General features: G+C 40.0%; 1 protein-coding gene across 2 annotated transcripts in view; it reads left to right on the top strand.

Moving 5' to 3' along the window:
- DUSP22 (dual specificity phosphatase 22) overlaps positions 1–24,565 on the top strand; it is a 49,473-nt gene that overhangs the window by 10,748 nt on the left and 14,160 nt on the right. For both annotated transcript variants that reach the window (XM_082045999.1, XM_082046000.1), the window contains exons 3-4: positions 8,352–8,434; positions 24,441–24,490. In XM_082045999.1, coding sequence (XP_081902125.1) covers positions 8,352–8,434; positions 24,441–24,490 — 133 coding nt within the window. The remainder of the gene's footprint in view (positions 1–8,351; positions 8,435–24,440; positions 24,491–24,565) is intronic.

The raw sequence follows: 24,565 nt of genomic DNA, 5'->3' as shown, positions 1-24,565 counted from the left end.
GTAGCACTTAAAGAAGAACTTGTGTGCTCTGTCATCCGTGCAATGTGCTGCAAGTACTTTAAGAAAAGAAAAATGAACGCCATCTCCTTGGAGCATGCTTCAGCTGGAATTCCTAAACACTGACCTGCCTGAAATGATTCCTGTGCTTGGCAGGCAAGCCTGTGAGCTGGGCAGATTCTTTGTAAGGCATATTTCAAGCCCTCCTTATAAGTAAAGGCTTAGTATGCCTCCTGCTCGTTGCTTTCATTATTTTGGTTATTTATAACAACTGCTAAAGAGTTCTGTTATCACTACTTGTGAGACTGATAGGTCTGCAGATTGCTGTCTGACCCCTGATACTTGTGCTGTCCGTGTTGCAAATATAAGATTCTCTGGATTTTTTTTCCTGTTTGCATGAGGTTTGTTTTTTGTATGTGTGTGTAGAAAAAAACAGAACCATATTTTGAAAACACAGGAAACTTTATGGAGACATCCAAATAAATGACCTGTTCTCAAAGCACTCTGTTAATGTTAGTTCCAGCTGATTGTCCCTACTCAGAAGTAAACTGGTTATGCTTGCACACTCATTTTGATACATGTAGATCTTGTGTTTCTTATGCTTGGGTACAACAGCAAAGCTGGACTAATAGGGGCTGCTGCCATATACTGACCTTCCTGGTCTGCCTGATACCACAACTGGTCTGTTAAGATTTGACAATGTATGCATTGGATTTAGGTGGTGCTGCACCTCCTGTCTTCCTCATGCCCACCATATCTTCCCCTCCATCCCGAAACTTGTGAGTTCTGTGTTTTTTGCGTAATTTACCAGTCTCTGGACCTGCTGAACCATGTTGCTAGTCTAGTGCTTGGAAGTGGAGCCAATCACATTGAGAGGCAGCCCAGAGGTCCATGTGAAGATAAAAACTGACTTTTGCCACACTGGGATGGAAACACAAGTACAATAGTGTGAGAGGGAGTTAATCATACCATGGTAAGGGAAATCAGAGGATGGAGGTGACCTTATACTGGTGAAAGTAGGTAATGAAAGGAGAAAAAAGAAAGCAGGAAACAAGGAAAATAAAGAGAAGAGGATAATTTTGAACACACTTTGCATGAACCACTGCATGACTCAGCGACAAAACTGACAGCCATGTTGCTTCATTTTGTATTTTTTTTTTTTTTTTCCTGTCAAGTAATTTAGGAGAGGGGTAGGATGGGAAGGTGTTTGATAGTAGAGTCCTTTAGGTTTCAGACTGTTGGGCAGGGTGGGCAAGATGAGCCTGGGATCATATCTCTCGGCCTGCCCCTCTCTCTCTGGCAGCCCCACTAGTGAGCCCTTGACAGGCCACCCAGGGGGAGCGAAACTCATCCGGAGCATGTGTTTCTTGGTGCAGTTCTGTTTTCAGCTGATGAGCAGTTTGGCCAGCTGAGGGGAGTTGGCCAAGGTTGTGGAGTGAGTCAGAATCTGTGCTGATGCCAGGGCCCGCGACCCTCTCGCTCGTGCTGCCCTGTCCGCTCAGCTGTGTCCCTTGCAAATGGTCCTTAAATGGCATGTCTGGGCACTTCTAAGCATAGAGGTGAGCATGTGAAGGTGGTGTGAGTAGGCAGTGGCTTTGGGAGTCTAGCTGAAAAAAAGCAGAGGCTGAAATGCTTCAGCTACCTCCACAAAAGAGATTGAGGGTGGGTTAGTGTTAATCTCTGTGTTTGTGTTACAGAGTCTTGTTTTTAAATCTATTAAAATGAAACAAAATGTTTGTTTATTGCTGTGACCCTTGCTCACGTTGTATTTAATGATTATGTTCTACCATTGTATCTGTTATTGTAATCTCAAATTAGCTACCATACTTGCACAGGAAAAAAGATTAGTGTTACAGTACTTCACTAATACAAAAGCAAATTTTGATGATTTTGTATTTTTCTGCACCTTCTGCCCCCAACACACACCCTCCCCCCAGCTACTTAAGAGCAATAGCAATAAGCTGTCTGCAGCAAAATAATCCCATTTAGGAACAGGCTGATGGATAATCACCAGTGTAGTTTTCTGAAGAAGTTTGATTACCGTGTTCCTGGAGCATGTTCTGATTTGTGGCACTTTTTCAAAACGTGACTAATGAATTTTGAGACTGCCATAAAGGGGATTGTTGACTGAGAAATACTCAGCAACATATTCAGTTGGGATTGGTTGGAATATCCTGATTTGGGCAGCTGAAATGTCTAGATACTTTTAAAGACATGGATTTACAAAATTATTTCCTATAATGCACTTTTGGGCAGTTTCCTATTTCTTCAGCTTGAGACCAATAGCTTGGATTGCATTTGGTCAGTAAGAGGAATAACACTGAATCCTTGGCATTGTGTATCTTGCCCGGACACAGGCCTGAGACATTGTGGTACCCTCCCGGTTTCTGTGCAGGGGATGGAGAGGAGGGAGCTTCTCCAGAAGCTGAGTTGGTCACTCTTCGGTGAACTTGGGCAGGCAGGGTTTCCATATCGCAGTTGTAAAAGTACCGTTCTATGCACACTCCTGTCTCCCTGCAACATGGGAGACCTCTGGGGACACTGACCGGTTGGAAAGAGGCACAGTTGTCCCAGATGGGTGACTCCCTGCCGAGTGAAAGCAGGACGTTAAAGGATGTTAAACACTGTAATAATAGAATCATAGAACACCAGGTTGTAAGGCACCACAAGGATCATCTGGTCCAACCTTGGCAAAAGCACTGTCTAGACAAAATGGCCCATCACCCCGTGCAGCTGAATCTTAAAGGTGTCCAGTGTTGGGGAATTCACCACTTCCCTGGGGATATTATTCTAATGTTTGATTGTTCTCATTGTGAAAAATTTTCCTCTTGTGTACAATCAGAATCTCCTCAGGAGTAACTTTTACCCATTACCCCTCGTCTTTTCCTTGTGACTCCTTGTAAAAAGGGAGTCTCCATCTTCTTTGTAGCCACCTTTTAAATACTGGAGCATGGCGATAAGGTCTCCCCTAAGCCTTCTTTTCTCAAGGTTGAACAAACCCAGTTCTCTCAGCCTTTCATTATATGGCAGCTTCCCAGTCCTAATCCTGGAGGGCCATTGTCTGGAGAAGGCATTAGGCAATTGTTCCATTTGCAGAATTATTATTCAATATTCAACGATGTTTCTACTTTAAGTATAGGGTTTCTTGATGTCTTTTTACCTGTAATAAACTTAAAAACAGTCCCTGACTGAGGAAGTGCAGACTCCTCTGCATTTGACTGGGAGATGACCTGAGGCCTAAGAAAATCTCATGGAATAAATCTGTGGCAGAAATGGGAGTTGAGCTTGCTGCTTCTGGTTTGTGTGCTGCTGCTGTGCAAACCTCTAGGCACAAAGAATGAGAGAGTTTTTTGTACCCAGCCTAGGGCCTTCAGGGTAGAAAGTTGCTTGTAGTCCTGATTATGGAAAGCACCAAAGTACATGCTGAAATCCCACTAAGTCTATGTGACTTGAGTATGTCTCTGGAAACTCTACTGGAAAAGCATAGAACTAGGCATGTGCTTAAGTGCTTGTTGTATTATGAGATCTATAAGCACGATGCTACTCATCACTAGTACATTAAATCTGTGGTGTGTTCCTGAGTGTATTTGAAATTGCACAGCTAGAGGGCAGAAAAATTCAAGAAGAACCACAGATGTCCATACAAAACACCAAGACTGAGTTTGGTCTGAAAGCCTAGAAGGAAACAGAGCTCTGGTGAAAGCTGATGAGGAGTTATTTCTTTGCAAGCTGAAGGTGGGAGGCTAGGATAGAAAAATGAGGGAAGGGAAAGAGGAAGTTAACTTTTCTTCCTGCCTCTAGTTTGGGGCTCATTTTGGTTTGTTCCAGTTGTATCGTACAGATGAAATTCAATCCTCTCAAAAGACAATTTATTGTGGGGTTGCATGCCCACGTGCCTTCTGCACTGGAAAAATGATGTGCCTTGAAAGGCACCTGTGCTAATGATGAAAATAAGTACTTTGTTCCTTGAGATACTGATATGACAGGGCTTTTTAGCTTTTGCACAAATAGAAAAAAATACCATTTATTTTGTTATGGGGTTCTAAATGAGTGCTTATTTGTTTCCAAATCAAAAGGTGTAGTGGTAGCAACCACCAGAGACTGAAGAGTGTTCCTACCTTGAATATTAAAGAGCTCGTGTCCTTCTTTGATTGTAATCATATCTGGAAGATTCAAGTTTTTCCAATGGTATATTTGGGGGCTTTTTGATTTCAAAGGGAAAGCCACAATATGAGGTTTAATTCCCCCCAAAGAGTCCAGTGTTGCTATGGATGAGCTGAAGAGTCTTGGGGAAGTTTCTGCCCTTCCCATAACTCAGCATATAAAAAGGCAGTGCCCTCTAAGTAGTTCTGCTGTGTTTCTAGATCCAGTTAATTCCTGTTAACAGTTGCTTTTTTGGGGGGAGGGAAAAGTTCCCTTTTCTAAGGATTTATTTCAGGTACTGAAAACAGGAGAGGGTGACGATACTATTCCCTTTTTCAGAGTCATCTTTTGGAAGAAGACATTTTATAGATGTTCTCATTAAACAGAGTACTGGACCCTTTTCCTCACCTTTCTCACACCCCAAAAATGTCCTTCTGAGAGACTGGGACAGAATATATACTAGAACATTGTGTGAAGTGGGAACAGGAGATGTGAAGTTTTTGTTTGTGTGCTTAGTTTCTGTGTGTGTCTCTGTAAGTGCGGATCACTGGACTGTGGAACAAAGCTTTCCGGATGGGAAACCATTCTCAGTATTAGCTCTTAGTGCCCAGAACTGTGGGAGAGGAGGTTCTCCTTTAGGTGTCTATTTCTAGTTCTCTCTAAAGCAGAAAATAAAGTGTAGACAAAAATTTGTTTTATTTAAAAAATAATAGTAAATCCAGTGATGATGAAACCGAAGTCTTTCTACATTTGTAGATTGAGACTTAATACTGTTGTATGTACTGGGCTGACTTGCCTTCTCTAAACACTTACCTTGTTTTTGCATACATAGCCTAAAATTTTATACTGGAAACTTAAAATACTTATTAGTATACTGTGTTATAGGAGCATGTCTGTCTTTTCGGACTAACAACAAGGTCATAAATGCTGGCTTTGGAAGAGAAAGAAGGGGAGGATGTTTTTAGTTTAGGTTGGGTGGCTAATGGGAAGAAAGGTGACAAAATGAAAATAAAGTAATCTCACTTATTTTGTGGAGATATTTAATCTTCTAAATTCACAGGTGAGTTGTGGTTAAACGTTGCAGATAAGGCCCATATCACTGTGATGCTTTTTTTCCCCTGTTCCTGACAGGATGCTTTTGTATTTAATTGCTAGCAGTAGAGGTGGGAAAGACTCTACAGCTGTTTCTTCCCATCTAACTCTACAAAAGGAGAAATCTTTATTCCTCACCCTGCATCTCTATGGAGGTACTAAAATACTAAATAGAGAGAGAACGGTTGTATGTGTATTTGAGACTTCATCACTCTAGCTTTGGAGCCCTTCATTCATTGATGTGTCTTAATCAGAGTGGTCGGAGCAGTATTGTCTCCCTTTTCCACATGAGGGATGGAAGCACAACATGTGACGTGATTTGCTCCTCAGCCACACAGTAAGGCTTCCCAGTGCTGCAGGGAAACAAATTATGACCCCCTCCCCCACACCATGCTGTTTTGATGACTTTGCCATTGCATTTGCAATTAAGTGTTTGCAGCTCTCTGCATATGAGTAGAGGTTAAGCTAGGAGTCATAGGTTGAAATTGAGGGAAAAGAAGCTAAATATGGGTGTGGGAGAGAGAGAAGAAAACTTCCCCAGTGTAAATTGTGTCCTTTTGTGTGAGAAGAGCTTCCTGAAGGCTTTACTCAAAAGTCCATATCAGCTGAGAAGAGCTTTGCTGTATGAAACGCAATATTAGGCAACTGACTGTGAAGAATAATAGCACATTTGAGGGACCAGGTTTTTCTCATCTTTAAATTTGGAAATGGGGTGTTTCACACTGTGATTTCAAACTGTCAGCCTGTATATGGTCATGTAGCATGGTGTTACAGTAAAGAAGTTAGAATTGCTGTGGTAATGGTGATTCTTCTGACTTTGGTGGTCCCTTGCATAACCCCTTAGTTTTTTTGTAGCTTATGGTATGAGATGGCGAGTGACAGGGTATCTCATTTGTACTGCTGTTTAAATAGCTTTGTCTGTAGTATCTGTAGAGATTTATGGCAGGTGCTTGGGGAACCAGGGGAAATTCCCCTTTGTAAACAGTTTAAAGTTTAGATGGAGATAATACAGTCATTGTCTGGGAGGCATTTTCTCCTCTGCTTTTGTGATTTGATTACAAAATAACCAAATTAGGTTATTTCCTAAATACATTGAGGACCTGCTGGTTGCCTGGGCATGTGGATCTGGGATAGCCATTTCCAGCTTGTTTCTAGGAATATGTGAAATCTCACTGTCTTTCTGTATAGTTTTGATTTGTTGAAATTCCTTTAGCCTAAGTCCTTGGTTATCTGAATAATTAAAATTTCTCAGTCCTTTTGAGTTGTACTGTGTCCATTAGGCCTTTCAGACTGGTTCAAAGGAGCCAACATTAATTTGGACCATATCTCTTTTTAGAGCGGTTTGCCTTGTATGGCAAGCCATTTCTTACCATGGGGGTCATACTGACGATTGGAGTCTCATTGTGCTAGCTATGCATTAACACCATGAGCTCCAGCCAGCAGGCTCTGAAATCCGTCCTTAGCCTTTGGAGAACAGAAGGCAGTGATTTTTCGGGGCGCTTAGACTGGCTTCTGAGCTTCCAAACCCTTGCCTGCTTAAGTGTTCTCTGAGGAATCAAGACTGTATTACACACTGCTAGTAAAACTGAAGGTCAGGTGGATTAGAAGGCCTCTCTTGGCAAACATTGGTGTTTCTTCTCTGAAATGCTCACTCTGAGATTTTTTAGGAAATTGTAACTGTTTTGTGAAGCTAGACCTTAATTCTGTTTCAGACGGAATTTGTGTTAATTCTCTCCTGAAGGATTAGGCATCTGTATTAGTTGTGCAGGCTTGACCATTAGCAAGTGAAATCAATGTACTTTTGACTCTTCTCTCCATTTTATTAGCCTTAGAGAAGCTTTCATAATTGGATTAGATTTAAATTTTATTGCCCATTATTGTGCTCACGTGGTTCTTGTCTATGGGGCAATGTAATTAAATGTCCAATTCCTCTTTGTGACGTAGAAAGGGCATTGAAACTTTATAATAGAGTGGAATAAGATGAAGCAAGAGATACTGATTGAACTCTCGCACATACATAAAGAATGTACAGGTGATGCTATTGTTATTTTTGTACCTAGAGAGAACCGGTTTGAAACCTTTGTGGTCAGGGCTCTTTTTTTGTGTGCAACCAGGCTAATGTGAACAGATTATATGGGCAGATTTGGCGGGCAGGTGTTCACATCACAAAACCACTGCTGTAATTGCCATGGTGTGGTGTGCCATTCTCAAGCGAAAAGCTCTAGAGTAAATGGATGCAAACTAACTTTTACCTGTGTTAGTGGTTCTTTGAGGTCATTTTCTGGTATGCTAATGGTTTAGTATAGGGAGAGTTGCTCACTGATGACAGGTAATCGATTTTACCTTCTTTCTCATAGAAACAAACCTATACTTCTGCAATATCTAGCATGAAATTTTCGGTCGCCCCAGTTTGCTTTCCAGTTTCGAATGTCTGAAACCCCTTGGTTACAGGTCTAGGAACCACCTTTTCACAACTGTGCTTCCTTAATCTAGTGTTTTGCTTTTTCATACGTTTTGATATCCTTATCATCTTTGTCTCTTTTCAGACTTAAAATTATGGCATGGATTGGCTAAATGCACATTTTTCCCTACTAGTCCACAGGAAATAAGACTCTACTTATTTTTTTGGCTTCCCTGTTAGTGCCTGAATTCAAGTGGTAGAGTTGAGTTTACTCCTCAGACCTGGATATCAGAAGGTCTATCTCCCAAGTGAAAATATATCTCCTGAAGGGGAATTTGTGGGTAGAGAGGAGGTAAGCTGTTTCCTATAAAGCTCTGACTGCTTGTTCAAGTGGCTGTCACCTGCACACAGGCATACACAGGCTTATATTTCAGATGCAAAATACATGAAACTTCTGACTTAAGAACACATTCCTGAGTCACTTAGACTTGTTCTTTATATAGTATATAATTTGTTTTGGAGTTAGAAATGTGTCTTCCCGTTACCCACTCTGATTACGGTGTTCTAGAACAGCTGCATTTGGGGTTTTGCTTTACTTCACAAAGCTTCAAAAATAAATGTACCAATGATGAGTGATTTGCAACATGCACAGTGGAAAGGGGAGTGGGCTATTTCAGGCGATTAAAGAAATTATCTTCCTTTTTTTCCTTTATTGCAGATGCCCGAGATGTAGAGCAATTGAGTAAGAATAACATCACGCACATTCTTTCAATCCACGACAGTGCCCGTCCTATGCTTGAGGTAAGATGTGTGGAGGACTCTATGGTAAATCCTTAGTTTGCAGTTGACTCTTATAGTCATCTTCAGTTAATTTTTTTGTTCTGTACAATTGGTGTTTTGAGACTGAATTTCTTATTGAAATAGTTGACAGCTGTAGTCTTGAGATCCAGTCACAGATTTTGTTGTTGCTCCTGTTATAACAACAAGAAATGCAACTGGCAAAGGAAGAGACACTTACAGTGTCAATCAATGTAACAATAATGGGATTGTGTTATTTATTTAGTAGTAAAGGTAAGTTTCCTTCTGTGTGGAGTTGAAGCATCAGATAAACAACAACATTCCTTCTTCCCCTTCCTCACTACCAAACCTTCCTTGTACTTGGGCCCATGTTGTGGTTTAACTCTAGTCAGCAACTAAGCCACACACAGCTGCTTGCTCTCTCTCTTGGTGGGATGGGGGAGAGAATTGGATGGGCAAAAATGAGAAAACTAGTGGGTTGAGATAAGGGCAGTTTAATAGGTAAAGCAAAAGCCACGTGAGGAAACCAAAACAAGGAATTAATTCACCACTTCCCATGGGCAGGCAGGTGTTCAGCCATTCCCAGGAAAGTTGGGCTCCATCGTGTGTAACAGTTACTTGGGAAGACAAATGCCATCACTCCAAACATCCCCCTCTTCTTTCTTCCCTCAAAATATATACTGAGCTTGACATCACATGGTATGGAATATCCCTTTGGGTCAGCTGTCCAGTTTGGGACAGCTGTCCTGGCTGTGCCCCCTCCCAGATTCTTCTGCACTTGCAGCCTTCTTGCTGAAAAGTCTGTGACTTGGTATAAACGTTGCTTGGCAACAATCAAACCATCAATGTATTATCAATAGTCTTCTCATACTAAATCCAAAACACAGTGCTGTACCAGCTACTAGGAGGAAAATTAACTATCCCAGCTGAAACTAGGACAGCCCTTCTTGCATCTTCATAACAAATGGTTGTGTAAGAGGTTTGCAGTCCTTTTCCAGAGCTCCCTCATATGATACATCTAATATAGCAGAGTATCTGTAAGTCCCCAACAATTTAACATGAAGTATTATTCCCCATTTTACTGAAGGGAAGCTGATCTGAAGAGCTGAAATGACTTGAGTTGCTGTGTCTCAAGCAGTGAAAGAGCTGGGACCAGACTGCAGGTCTCCTGTGATGGACTGTTGTGCTTTCTTCTTTATGCCAGCTTACCTTGGAGGGAGAGGAGTCTGGCTGGGCTTTGCTACTCCTTAAAATCCTGCTATTTGATTTGTGTTTGGAACTGTTGTCCCGTTAAATCTGTTTGTTCCTTCTCAGCATTCCATATGGCAAAATTGTGGGTAGGGCAGTTGCTGGTTTTGTCCCTCAGATGCTGCTGGGAATCTCTACTTTTCATTCTTTTAATGTAAAAAGTATCTAGTGAATTCAGTCCTTAAACTACAGAATTTCCACCTCTCCTAGGCAAGTCAGTAGGTAAGCTGAACAAAAGATGTCCATAGTATGCCATGATTAAAACCAAAATCAAGTTAATGGTGAATTCAGGGTTGACCTTGAACTGAGAAGTGTGCTGAAGCAGAGCTTTAGCTGTTGATTTTATTGTACTATCCATTTGACTTCTGTTGTGCCTGGTGCTTGTTATGTCTGAAACATACTGAATTTCAAACCTGCTATTGGTTGAAGAGAGAAATAGTTGTACTGAGTAAGGGACATATAATGTTTCCTCTATGGTGCTGTTCTTGAAAATGAATAGAAGCTTGCTTTGTTTTATTATCATGACTAGAAAAGTAGGAAGACTAATTATGGCACAGATCAGCTGCAGCCTCAGGCCAGTGTTTCTTGTGGTGGTGACTGACAGTTTCAGCAGCCCACATGCCACCTCTTTGCTTGCAGTGGTGCATCAGTTTGTGGGGCTGCACGGTAAATGGATCTGGGAGCTTTTGTGAGTTAAATATAACCAAGTCACCATTTCTCCCTCTAGCTACCCCCACAGAAGAAATGACCAATTATATTTATCCAGATCTGTTCCCAATCTGGTTTGCAATAGTGTCTCAAAAATTACAGTGGCATTGGAACAAGTAGTGGCTGATTGAAGCTGGACTTGCTTTATTCACCCTTGCATCTAAAAGAAGAGTTTTCTCAGCATGCAGTATGCTCCTTTGTGTGCTGGTGATCTTGAAGACAACTGTTAAAACTTTTATCCTGTTCTTAAAGTAGTGGAAGGATTGCAAGTTTAGTTTGCTTGGGAGCTGAGCTGAGTATTAATTACTTTATCATTCATGGTCTTAGTGCATTGCTTGTTTGCAAATAAATACTTCTGCTTAGGAACAAGGGCCTAGGAACATATTAGGTTGTAGGTAGGTTTGTTTACAGCTTGTGTATCCCCACTGTGCTTGGGGCTTGTTCTCAAGTCCACTGAAGTCAAAAGGAAATGCTTTCCCAATGTGTCTCCCTTTTCTCCTTCCCCCTCAGATTTCACTCTTGAAAGGTGAGGCCTTACATCTGTGTTCAGAAATCCACCCAATGTTACTCAGACCTGTAAACGTGGAATTGCAGTGGTAGGAGAATCTTTCCCCTCCCCCCCCCCCCCCTTCAAGGTTCTCTGTTTTGTATGTGTGTATATATGTAGATGTTGATCATCTGTAAAAAGTTGCCTTTTCTTGGACTATGGTAGTTGCATTTGTCTTACTAACAATATTTTATCTCAAGTATTTCCTCGTCAACCTATAGGAAAAGCTACAAATATTTAATTAAAACTGTCTGTGCAAGCCATGGAAAATAAGTGTTTTTAGATTTTGAAAACTCATTTGTGTTGTAGTAACATGTTGTCAAAGAGGATTTGGCCTTTTTTGGCTGTCTCTGGAACAAACGAATATGGATGCATACCATAACTCTCAAAGAGGTGACAAATTACCCACACCTTGCTTGTCAGATTTTGGAGTTTTGGTAATAACTGTTTTAATGCACTTCTGATACAGTACTTAAAGCTGATAGTGGTGAGTAGAGAGCAAAAATGACCAAGCTGGATTCATTGTCCGTACCCAAGAATGCAATACTCAAGGAATAAAAGCAAGCATCAGTGTATGTGGTGAACACCAACTTGCTACAGATTGTAAAATTATTTTCTACTTTAGTAACTTAGAGCATTTCCCCTCTCTGTGATGTTACAGACCATTTTTACTTGATTCTGTTTAGAATATGCTTTCCACTGTGCTTTTTATATACTGCGGGATTTGAATATATGTTGCTTTAGTTCCTCATAGCTTGCCGACTTAGTAGAAAATGATTGAAGAGTTTCACAAAAACCTATTTATTAAATCTGTTTAGGTGCCATAGTGTGGGCCTGTTGAGAAGTAACTTAATGAAATTTGGTTTCAGACATTATCTTGATGATCAGGTACAAACCCTTGTGGATGTCTGCTTTATGGGTGGCTCATAATCAAAGTTTGGCCTTAACTTATTGCATGCCTTCATGCTGGAATAACTGGAAAAAAGTAAGTTTAAAAATCAGTTGGATTCTAAGACATTTACCTTTAGACACTGGCAGCCTGCATTAAGTACAAGACGTAGAATTCTTTTGTAAGAATTCAGGTGATTTAGACTGGAACAAATTTGCCGATGTCTGGCCTGAACTATACTGCAAAATTGATCCTTAGTTCTTTTTGTATGAAGTGTTTCAAGGAAATTAGTTTTCTAATAAAACCAAGCCTGAAATTAATTTATATTTAGCGAGCATCCTAAGGCTATTGTTCCATTGAAGTACACCATTGTTTTACAGAACCTTAATCACTTAGGTAAGCATTTTGTAGTTTAAAGATGCATGTTTGTAAATCCATCAGAAAAAAAAACCCTATAGGTAGCTGTTGGCATGTCAAAGAGAAAGGACTGCATGCAGCATGGAATGAGGTTTGTTATTTCAGATGCGCAGAAGTCACCTCTGAGTAAGAGCCATGTCCAACAGCATCATGTTTGTTCCCATGGAGGCACAGAGGCACAGCCCTGGTGAATCAGCTTGGCTCCTCCAGAGCACTTTGGACAGCTGCCCATGGAACACTCACAGATGTTTTATAAATCCACACAAAACCCCTATACAGAGGAGAATAATTTGATTTCTTGCCACCTGCTTTCTAATCTGTTCCTCAGCTAGTTCAAGTTTTAAAATCTCTGTTCGGATTTTGAGAGACACTGAAAAGCAGATGCGGAAACATATCTCAGAGTGTGCTTTAAATAATAGCATATCTGCAAGTGACTTTGGATCTCTTGGTAGAACTTCCTTTTTAAAGCCAGGTCGTAACCAAGCTGGTGCAGTCAGTCAGGACTCACAGAGAATGTGGAAGCACTTTTAAATAATCCTGAGCAATTTTTCCCCGATGTTGCTTCAAAGGATGCCAGCTAGGTGTTATTCTGCTGCATTAGATCATAAAATCATAGAAAGGTTTGGGTTGGAAGGGACCTTCAAAGGTCATCTAGTCCAACCCCCCTGTAATGAGCAGGGACGCCTTCAGCTGGATCAGATTGCTCAGAGCCCCATCCAGCTTGGCCTTGAATGTTTCTAGGGATAGGGCAACTACCACCTCTCTGGGCAATATATTGCAGTATTTTACCACCCTCATTGTAAAACATCTGGATTAAAAAAAGATCTGGAGTCTAACAAGTTTTGTGCCAGTTGACCTAAGTGAAGGAGGTAAAGGCAAATCTTGTTAATCTTGCCTATAAAAATCTGGTCGTGAGTCCACTGAAGCTAAGAGTGTTTCTCTGGAGTTTCCAGGTGTTTGACCCTGTTCTGGGGCATATTACATGGAGATGAATGTGGGCCCAAACCAAATAGGATGTTGATGTGGATTGTGCTGCTGCTTGAAGACTGCTGCATCCCATCCTGGAAAGTACATGCTGTGGTGGACAGCTATGTCCAAACAGCTGAACTTGCAGCATCCTTAACATCCTTAGCCCACATTCTTACCTTTCCCCTCCTGGCCCCTTCAACCACACACTTGTACACATGCTGAAATACTGGCAAAAACCAGAATGCTTCCTCCAGTGCCTTGGGCAGCGATTGCTGTGTGTAATGCAGGAAAGAGCACAGCATGAGCCCTGGAGGGGAAAGGGGTGCTAGAAGGTCTTCTAGTCAGCTGGCCAGTCAAGCCCTGTCCCAGGGAGGTGTTATTCCCAAAGAGAGGCAGAGAACCCACCTCAGAGAACAGTGCAATATGTGTGGCTAACAGCACAATATGTGTGGCTAACAGATGATGTCACACAGATTCAGACTAGAATTGTGAAGGTAAGTAATTGCTGAAGTATATTGCCAGAGGCAACAGTGTATTTTCTCACACACTCCTTTTTTTTTGTGTGGAAGTTGGTTCAAGTAAGGCTGTGGTACATGGGTGTCTGAGCTTTGCACTTCACAGTCAGGACATTTCACTCTCCGTGGTCCATCTGAGATGCTTTGAGGTGCCAGTTGTGACTGTTGTGTGCATCATGGACACCTGTCCATCAATCAGGAAAGGGACTGAAACTACCAGCTTCTTTCACATAGTCCACCACACGTCAGTTACCATTAATTTTGCTATTGCTCTTGACCTGCACCCGAGGTTTGATCTAGTAAATGTATGAATCCTGTTACTAGTCACCTGTGGTTGTAGAGTCTTTCAGCATTAATTTATTTATTGCATTATCAGACAGACCACTGCTGCATTGCAGGTAGCACTGTGTGCTGCACTCATCTTGGAGACATCAACATTAGCGTGATCATTATGATATTAAATCAACAGGAGATTACTTGGGCGTTCTTGTACTGTCCTCTGCCACAAAAGCTTTCTACTGCTCATTTTGTTTATGACAAATTACGTTAAGAGCAGGCTTTTGCAAGTATGTGGCTTCTATATGCATGTCAGTTTTCTTTCTGTGTTTTCTGTTGTTACAGAATATTTATTTTGCTTTTATTTAGTGTTTTTGTTGTTGTTGTTGTTTTTCAGATGAGGAAAGAGTCTGTCAGTGTATGTGATAGTTTCAATTAAAGTCATTTGGATAAAGTGCAAGTAAATGAAATCTCAACAAAATACACACAATTTTTTTGCCTGGGGGGTGTTGTAATTTTCTTTCTGCTCGGTACCAAAGCTGTCTAAGTTTTAGGCATCTCCATTTCATGCGAATGGCTGATCTGTGTTCCTGCAATACTCATGAGCCATATGGTTCTGTTTCAAGTCTTACTTGTTTATGGGATTTCTTCTCCAAACAGAGGGGTGATCTTAAAGCACTGTATGGAAATTTTTGAATATTGCAGTAATGTCTTCTGATTGTTGAGAAAATATGCTGTGATGCCTATGGAACACTTGCTCTTCTTTGACTTTCTTAAAATATTAGCTTTATAGCTTATGCTTTTCCCTCTCATTCTGCATAGTTAACCAGAGCATCGGCAGAGGACAGTTATTATTATTATTTCTTTGTATTCTGATGCTATTAACACTGTCATCACTATCTGTTACATGCTATGTCCAGAGTAGTGGTTTTCCTCCCCCTTTTTCCGAATTGATGAGTACCTAAATATGTGTTGATGTAGTAGGTGGGTGGAGGGATGGGGGAGGTAGAGAAGAGCTAATTCCTGACTGAACTAAGCATCTTTCTTGTCCAGTCTTAGCTTGTACAGCCAGCACAACTTAAATGAACAGTATCTTAGAAAATGAAAAACTTCACAGGCCAGGTCATGTTATAAAGAATTTTTGTTTTGGTTTGTTTTTTTTTTTTTTTTTTGCTTGCAAATTTTAACTTTTAATCAGGGTAGAAATCGGGTTTCAAATACTCAGCATTTAAGAAGCTGAACGCAAAGAGAAGAGCACAGTTAAAAAAATCAGTGTTGATCTTTTAGAACAACCTTTCACACTCCCTGAGTGAACAGCCAAATGCATTAATGGAATACAGGCCATAAAAAGATACAGTAACTGGAACAGAACCAGTAAGTGCGAGGACTAGAAGTTGTAGAAAAATAAGAACGTTATGGAGAAGCTGTATAACTTCTCTGCACTAGTTTTCTCTCTGCTGAGTGCTGTGATATTCCTGCTTTGTGAGGTGTTAAGGGTGAGAAAATTGCAGCTGGGGAAATCACAAGAGGAAGTGATGGATCAAATTTGTGAATTAAAAAAAATAGTGTGAGTCCAGACCTTTTAAGGAAAGGGAAGAGCTAAATGACTGAAATATCAAAAACTGAGATATGTTTCTAAGATTGAATGGTCATAGACTACAGACCCAGTATAGATAATGCATTCATATTGGCTTGCGTTAAGATCTGAAATCTCATTTCATATTTTTTAAACCTGGCTGATGTTGTAAATCTTAATGCAGCTTTAGCTGTACGTTATAGTCTTGCATGCTTACAGATGATCTTCAGACTATACATGTGCAGTTTTTTAGAAAAGAAAGCAATCTAAGCTATAGAGGAACTGAACTGGCAACTCTAGTACAATGCAAGTAATCTATCTACTTAGCATAGTTTGTGGATAGTATTTTTCCACCTAGTTTGGTTTTTGCTATAGAAACCTATCATATCCACTCTGACCACTTAATGTGATGAGGCTTCCTACGGGGGAGCTTTTACTGAAGCTTTGAAGGTGAATAGCCTCTTTTAGTTTTCTTATTCTTTCCATCACCAGTTTGTAGAAATTTTGTTTCTTTCTCTTGTGGTTGCATATTCTGAACTGACTTTTTTTTTTTTTTTTTTTTGGCAGGGGGTATATAGCAGGGATTACCCTGTGCTAAAACAAAAGAAACAATTATTGTGTCATGCCCCCAGCTCCCCTAGCTGATAACTCGGGAAGTGCTGAAAGCTGCCTTAGTGCTTTCTTCTTTGGTTCTGCAATCCAAAGGAGTATCCTCACACAGACACCAGTCCAGAAGGAGTTTGTCTGGACTCAAAAGCATTTCACTGCTCAGCACAAAATAACTAAATAGGGAAATAATGGGAAACCAATCAGCCCTGGTGTGTGTGTGGTTTTGTTTGGGTGGTTTTTTTTCCTTTTTTTTTAAGAAAAAAGCATGTGCTAATTCTGGACATATGCTGCTGAGCAACTGAGAATTACTATATTAAAAATGTGTAACAATATTGGATAGCATATGAAGTCTTGAGCTGTAGGAGGCCACTCATATATGAAAATTGCATCTTAATGATATGATGGGAGAAGACCCTGCTGGGTGTGGTTGGGCAACGTGTTCTCTGCATAGCCTCCGCTGTCTTTGGTATCCAGCCCAAAGACTTATGGGCAATATTAAAGAGGAAGATGGCAAGATAGCCTTCAAAATCAGTTGCTAATATCATATTGCAAAGTCATTGCTGTTTTATAAAGATTACCTCTGCAAATTAATAGTTTGGTCAAGTCAGACTGTTGCATTTCCATGTGTAGCACTAAGCTCTTATATCACCAGTGTTGGAAGCTGTGAATTTTCAGGCTTTGTGCTACCATCTTAAGGAAGTATACAAGTGCTTCTTCTAATAAAAAAAACTTTCTTCTATGATGTTTTACTGCCTTTTCATGGTAAGGGTTTCCCCTCATGAGATGTTTCAGAAGACCATGCTGAGCAAAATAGCTACCATTTTTCTTTCAGGTGTAGTGGCACCAGAAGATTCTCTCTAGTTTGGAGTAATGCCCCGTTTGGCATTGGCTCTGGTGGTGAAGTTGGGAGCTCTGACTAATTTTTCAAAAATGACATCGGTAGCCCACTAAGAAGCCAACAAGAGACTTCTACAAAGCAGCTTTTCAAGCGTGTCATGCCAGGCCTTCATCATGAGGTATCTTTGGCAGAGGCTGCTGTGGTGATGCACTGAGACTTAGTTCCCTGTTTGACTTGCTCAGCACACACTGGCCATGTCGGGAAGTACGTTCCTGTGGTGGCAGATGGCAAGGAGAGGAGGATGAGGACCATTTGAAGCTTTCAATGGCAAGCTGTTTGCAAAAGAGTAAATTTGAAAACAAGTGCAATTCCATGAATACCTTATTAACTGTAGTGTAAAAGCTCTGCATATATATGTGTGCATGTGAATCTTTGTTTCTCGTGGCTTGGAAGCAGTGTTGACCAAAACAGAGCAAATGCTCTGACCTGCTCTGTGTAGAGGAGAGGATATCGAGAGTGCCTTAATCCATGCTTGTAATGTGAGCATATTCCAAAGGTGTAGCAATCATGTTCCAGCATTCCCTGAAAGAAAGAGGCAGGTGGGATACATTATTTTATTGTAGCACTCCTTGAGTACCCCTTCACAGTTCAGGGACCAAGTGCCATAGGTAGTGCTCAGATGTTTGATGCACCCTGAAATGCCTGTGAGGCTTGAATAAATCATCTAATCAAGGTGGACTAACAAGGTCCTTCTCTCAGCTGAAGTATGTAGTCCTGTAGATATTCTTGTTGTGTCCTAAAGGAGATCAGTCACAATTTAGTATAAACTCATTAGTGTTTTCTCACAGTCTACATTCCTTCGGATGAGCCAGGTTAGAACTGGAATTCAGGGTTAGGATTAGAAATAATATGTGCAGCTCTGTGCAAGTAAAGTAAAATCCTTCACTGTTCACCCGCTTATAATTCTAGAAGGGGTGATAGAGTTGAGATGGGATAGAGCTTTAAAAGGCCGCTTTATATTTGTGATTGGCACATTCCAGCCTTAATGACAGGGACTTTTCAGAAGTGTCACTGAGACTACTTCCTAAGAAAACTATGAATAAACATTGCAAAAAAACCCTTGACTTGTGAAAGCTATTGTATTATTCAAGATAACACAAACCGAACAAATAAATTGTATTGCAGTAGCATCCTGCTTTCTGTGGTTCACATTCTTCATGTAATTTCAATTTCATCTATAATATTTTTCAAAACCAAACCTGAGTGTGTTGTTCCCTAAAGTCAATTAGTGGTTGTTTTTTGCTGAAGCACAAATGTATTTTCACTGAGTCATTAATAAAATTGGCACCAATGGTGATTGCTACAGAAGGTAACTGAAAGGACAAACAAACGGTTAAACCGTTTTCAGTTTAGCAGGTTCAGTTTGGTGCATTACTGGACAAAACCCTAGATAAACTCTTGTTGGTTTGGCTTGAAGAAGCTTCGTGCCCGTTGTTTCCCACTTTAGCTTTTTTTCTGAAATACCCCTAAACAAAAATAAGTCGTCCTGCCCTCGTCTGTTGATGTGACGACTCAAATTAACACATGGTTTTTGACTAACCTGAAAGAACTTGCCAGGTGCTGGAGGTTTTCTATTTGCATCTGGGTTCACAAATTTAAGTTTAGGGTTTTAGGTTTAAAAAAAATTTCTTGGAAGTCGTTGATCGTATCTTTACATAAATTTAAATAGAGAGGTTTAATGCCAAAAATACAATCCAGCTCTTCTTGAACGTTTTTTTTTTTTTCTTTTTTACAACCCTGTCCCCCACCCCTGCCCTTGGAGAACAGAAATTTTGTAATTTGAGGTTCTTTCTCCCCCTCTTTGCCTTTTAACATCTGAAATTCTAGATTCAAGTTTCCAGTGCTAACTAGAATATCAGAAATGTTGTATGTATAGCATTAGGTAGGGCCAATGTTCTGAAGAACAATTGTAAAAAGCGTTACTTGGAAAACCCACTAAACATGAAATAATGAGTAGCATTTTAAGTCCTTCCTTTTATTCTCATGCATACTGTTTTGCTAGAGTACTCAGTTGTGTAAAAGTGGCAGGACAGTTTTCTTTCACAGATAAACCATATGGTAGTATGATTTAGGATGTAATCAAACAGAACGTAATTCTTAATGACTTCAGAACATCTTCAGTTATTACAAAGGAGCAAACATCCTCATAAGCACCGCGTATGTCTCACAGTACTTTTGGACCTTATCCTGTTCAGAGTCAAAATTTTTCTTGGTATTGTGTGATTAACTTTGTGTGTTCTTTAGGGATCCTATTCTCAGTCACTGACCCGTTATCTGGCATGTAGCACTTGTAGATGTGTCATTTTGCTGCTGCAAAATTCTACATGTTCTACTAAAAAAACCACAAGTGCCAGTTTTTACAAGTTTAGTTAAAATGAAATTGGACTTTTAAAAATAGTTTATAGGTAAGTAGAATAGAAATGGTGTTCTTTAAATTGGACTGCTGCATTTCGTGAGCATTTAATGAAAAAACTGGATTTAATAACAAAGATTTAATGATCTTTTTTAAAAGACAGTGGTATTAGGAAGGTGTTGTTCTGTAATCTTAGTGACTTTTCCAAATGTGAGATAACTGTTCAGTTTACAATATTAGTAGATTGACCTCTAAAATAATTAGAAATTTGAAAACAACTGCAATTCCATGAATACCTTATTGACTGTAGTGTAAAGACTCTGCATATATGTGTGCACGTAAATCTTTGCTTTTAATACCTTGATATTCACTGCAGCAGAACTGACTTAGTTCTAGAATCTGTGATGAAATTGTGCAAGTGTTGTCATTTCCCAAATAACAGTGAATTTTAGAAATTTTGCTTAACTCTCGCTTGTTTCAACTTTGCCAATCTTGAAATCAGAATACTTGTTCTAGTTTTGTTAGCTCTCACTGTATCGGTTTAACTGTAGCATTTAGTTTCAGGGCCTTAGAGACATAGCAATCTAGTTTTGGTGGTTACTCTGTCTGCTGAAACAGAAAACAGAAAAGTAAATTATATTTTATTTTACTGATTTTTTGAGGATAATCTTAACAGGTTAAAACACCAAGAGAAATGGGAGTTCTGCTTTTATTTGATGGTGGCGTCAGTTAGGATAGTTGTGCGAATAATAAGGAAAAAGCTTAGAGAAGTGTGTGTGTGTGTATTAGTGGGTAGAGGTGTTTGATAAAGATGATTGTTGGAGAAAGGAAAGTGAGCAGTGATTTAAAAGTAACAAGTAGCGAGTCATAGCATATAGAGATGAGCAGAAGAAAGCTGTGTTCAGCATCTCATTGGCCTGGGAGCTTGAGTTTGACCACATTCTGTATGTATGAACTATTTTATTACATGAGAGCATACATTAATTTCTGTTTAATTGAAAAGGTTGGATTTATTTATTTTCTTTTTTTAAATGGGTAATTTGGGAAAAAGCTTGTTTGGAGAGGTAAGACATGACTGACAGATGTCAGCTGAAGAAATGTTTGAATAACAGTATATCATTAAACAGTATTCAATAAATAAAGTGGATATATTCACGTAGGATTTAAGATAGTATTTCTCTTTTCATCAGTTTTTATAATTGCAAGCTTTTCTCTTTGCTTTCAACAAATACCGAGTTTTCGGATGAGAAGCTGTTCTGTGGAACCTAATTTAGTGTGTGTCAGTGAAGTGGTACAATACCTGTTTTGAGTTGTTCTGTCCTTCCTCCACTGAATAATTTTTAGAGAATTGTCAATCCTAGGCAACAAAAGAGTTGATTTTAAAATAAATTCATAAATAAAAAACTTCCCTATGGTTGACATCAAATTTGTATTTGTCTTCCCACCTTTATTAATATGCAAGTTTGGTTCAACTTTGTATATTGCATCTGCAACCAGATTTAAGTTTATTGAATGAAACTGCAAACTAAGTACTGATCTGGAGCCTGTTGAAATTTTCACTAGGAGCTGGTCTGTTTGACTCTTCAACAATCTTTTGATTTAGCTTACTCTGTTTTAGTCACTGTTTCCGTGATTGCTTTCTTACTTACATCTTATGCTTTCCATTTTCAGAATGGCAAACAAACTGCTAGGCAATAAAACAGTGATGTCCCTATCTTTCTTTCATGCCAGTACCGCATCTAAAATGTTGCAGGTATTTACTTGTTCAGTTGGCATAAACTGTTCTACTTTGAAAGGTCCCTTTGGGACAGTTCTTAGATGTTGTCTGCAGGGTATGAGCGCAGGAAGGACAACAGTGTCTTGGGGCACAAATATACAAATAATATTACAACCCTGACTAGTGTTTTGTTTTGTTTGTTTTTTTTCAGAACAGTCACAGAGAGCAGGATTTATTAATTAAGTATTTTCCTTTTGCCAGTATGTTTAAAAAAGCAAGTCTATCCAGCATATGTGAGGAAAGCTAATTCTGGCAATCAGCATATAAATATCTACACCGAAAATCCCTTGAAGTCTCATTTATTAATACCTGCCCCATACAATCTTGTGTTATTGTATTTCAGGTGTCCGATTACAATGAATTATATTTGATCCTGTTATTATCATTCTTATTTCAACCAAGAGAAGTAAAACTTGATGGTAGGGTGGGATTCTCAGGAGTTACCAACTCTGGCCAAACTGTGTTTGGGTCAAAGCTGCTGAGAGTTTCACTGTTGATTTTTGTGGGAGTCAGGTTAGATCACTGCACAGTACATTTGAAATCCCACCTGTAACTATTTCTGAGTTGAGTGTGTGATTATTTCCTCCCAGGGAGGAGTCCATCACCACAGCCTTCCAAAAAAAAACCCATACAAGTGACATGCATCGGTCAAAATACCAAATTCCAGTAACTTTAACCATCTCCTGTCTGAGAAGCTATGTTAATAAGGCTAATAGGCTGATGCAGAGCATTTGCAAGTGAAGTAATAAAAAGAATGCTATGGGCTTTGCTGGAAGTTGTAAGTGCTGAACAACTCCGGAGGTACCATTCAGTACCTTGTGTGGTCTCTCATAGGGGTAGTTTCAGGCTTGCTTGTGGTAGTGGGAACTAGCCAGCCATATCAAAAAAAGAACATTGTGGGTCTTAAACTTGTGCTGGTGCTACTTCTGCTTTTAAAGTGAACATGATCTGAAAGCCCCTCTGCACTCAGCCTGTGAAATGTACTCAGCATGTGCCATAGCTTCTGAAATCTGGAACAACTTGCATCAGTGTGTGCTGGAGGAGTGAACCTTCTAGCATATAGTGCACTGGAGTTAACCCATCTCTTCTGTTTTCTTCCTTTTTTTTTTTTTTTTCCCTAGTGGTGCGGTATTCTTGGCATGGAGTTCTCTAGAGGTGTGGAGACTAGCATGTAAATTTACTTTCAGGTCACAGGCTCTTGTTCTACTGGAGTGACTCACTTGAAGTGATACCAGTGTCTGAGATAAACCTCTCAGATGTATCATACAAGATGCTTATCGTAATTAATCTGCCACAATATAATAGTCATCCTTGCCTTAACAGTCTACCAATGTATATATTACTGCTACATCACCTTTCTAAATGAATGTATCTGTGCAAGCCATTGTGGATCAGCTTGTGGCTGTGGAGCAATCCTGGTCTCCCACTGCGGGCATCCCTTCTCCCGAGGCAGGGTAGGAGGGACTGTTACCTGTTGGTGCTGTTGCCTCCAGCAGCAAGCTGCTTTGGTTTGCAAACTGACTGCTCATTCTTTCTCACCTCAGCTGCATTTTGCCTTGCAGCTCTCATGCACGATGCCACATGCTGTCACTGGCTTGGTGGTGTCCCTCATCAGGCGCTGTCACCATCTCCATGCTTAGGACTGTCTGCAGAGCCTTCCCCAAACCAGAAGGCCATAGAGAGTAGCAATTCTCCTCCAGTTGTGGCATGCTGGGGATGGCCTGTCAGAGCAAGGAAGTCCAGAAAAGCATGGAGGGGACAGGGCTCTTAAATTTGTGTGGCCATGAAGAAGACACTGGCTGGAGGGATTCTGGTGGGTTGAGAAAATGGCTGGTGCCATGTGTCTGTGATGGTGAAGAGATGGGGGTGAGGTATTACCACATCCTTTCTGACATAGTGGTGATTAACATCATGGTGTACCATGGTGCCAGGTGTCAGTACCTCTTGTAAAAGGGGTTGCCCTTTGTTGTAAGATGGCAAGTGAAGTAACAAACTGTGTGTAGGGGAAATTAAAGAGGGGTTTCTGAGCCAGCAAAGCAAAAGTGGTGTTGGAGAAGATGCTGCCTCAGGTAGCCATCACAGTTGAGCAATGAAAATTCCCCAAAATTTCCACACACCCCTCCCAAGCTGGTAAATGAAATGCCTGGTAGTTGCATGTTGTGTTCCACCCTGTTGGCAAAGGATCTCTTACAGATAAATGTGTGAACTTCCATGTGTGTTGTTGAACATGCAGGGTTGCTACAGGGGTTTGCATTGTTACAGAAAGATAAACTAAGGTGCATTTTATGGTGGAATTTTCCTGTGAATCCTTTTCTTTACAAGTACATCTGAAAAACTCATAACTCTGCATTTGAGATAAGTTGAAAGATGTCCAGTGAATGATTTAGGTTTCGTGTGTCTGAGCTGCAACCTGTATTCTTGGAAGTCCTATTTGAGAAGTTAGCTAAAAATGCTTTCAGACGTGTTCGTTTTCTTAACAGTCATAGGAGCAAAACAAGCTTTGAAAATAAAAAGACAGTTAAAATGAGCGCTGACAATGCAAAGCAGTAGCGTATGATTATAGTGGTGTTTTAAATATACCCGGTAACATTTTTAATGCATCAGAAATGGTTATCTAACTTCCCTAATTGATCTTGTAACTTACTATGATAGCTGACTAAGAAAGTGAGGCTAACTTTGTGAAAGCAAAGTATGAATTTTATGGTTGTCCTTCTTGAAGTTTCAAAAAATAAAAAAAAGACCTATACCACAAACATGTTTCTTCTCTGAAATGCATTTTGTTTGCTTTATCAACTAGGTAAAGAAAAATGATTGCATGGGATCAAAATAAATTGTTTATCACAATTTTAAGTTGTAGCATCTATTCAGAGAAAGGGAAGGGCAGGAGAAATTGCAACTTAGTTTTACTAGAAATGTAAGAAGAATGAGATTTTTGAAAAAGAAGTTTATACCTTTTTAGTAAAGATGATTCTATTTTAAAAAGCTTGCTATTGGGCCTTGGGATAAGCATTGACTAAGCTATGTGCTAGTGCCTTAGCAACAAAGCAGATGTGAAAACAGTGTTTTAAAATCTGGCTGCATAAAGATGATCTCTGCTTGTCTGAATAACGGTGTGCCTTCCTCAAAGCCAATAAAACTGCACCAGTCTAGGGCAGACTTGGACCATGGTAGGTAAATGTATTTAACTTGGATATTTTCTTCTCATTCCTTTTTGCTTCTTTATACAGGGAGTGAAGTATCTATGCATTCCTGCTGCTGACTCACCCTCGCAGAACTTGTAAGTTTTCTTTAAAAATAAAACACAAACCTCCAGAAATCCCTCAGTACCATGATGCCTGTTTTGCCATGAGCT

This window comes from Streptopelia decaocto (assembly GCF_964273445.1).
Source record: "Streptopelia decaocto genome assembly, chromosome: 2".
Taxonomy (NCBI): domain Eukaryota; kingdom Metazoa; phylum Chordata; class Aves; order Columbiformes; family Columbidae; genus Streptopelia; species Streptopelia decaocto.
The sequence above is the reverse complement of the archived record's forward strand: the minus strand, read 5'-3'. Positions and strand labels throughout refer to the sequence as shown.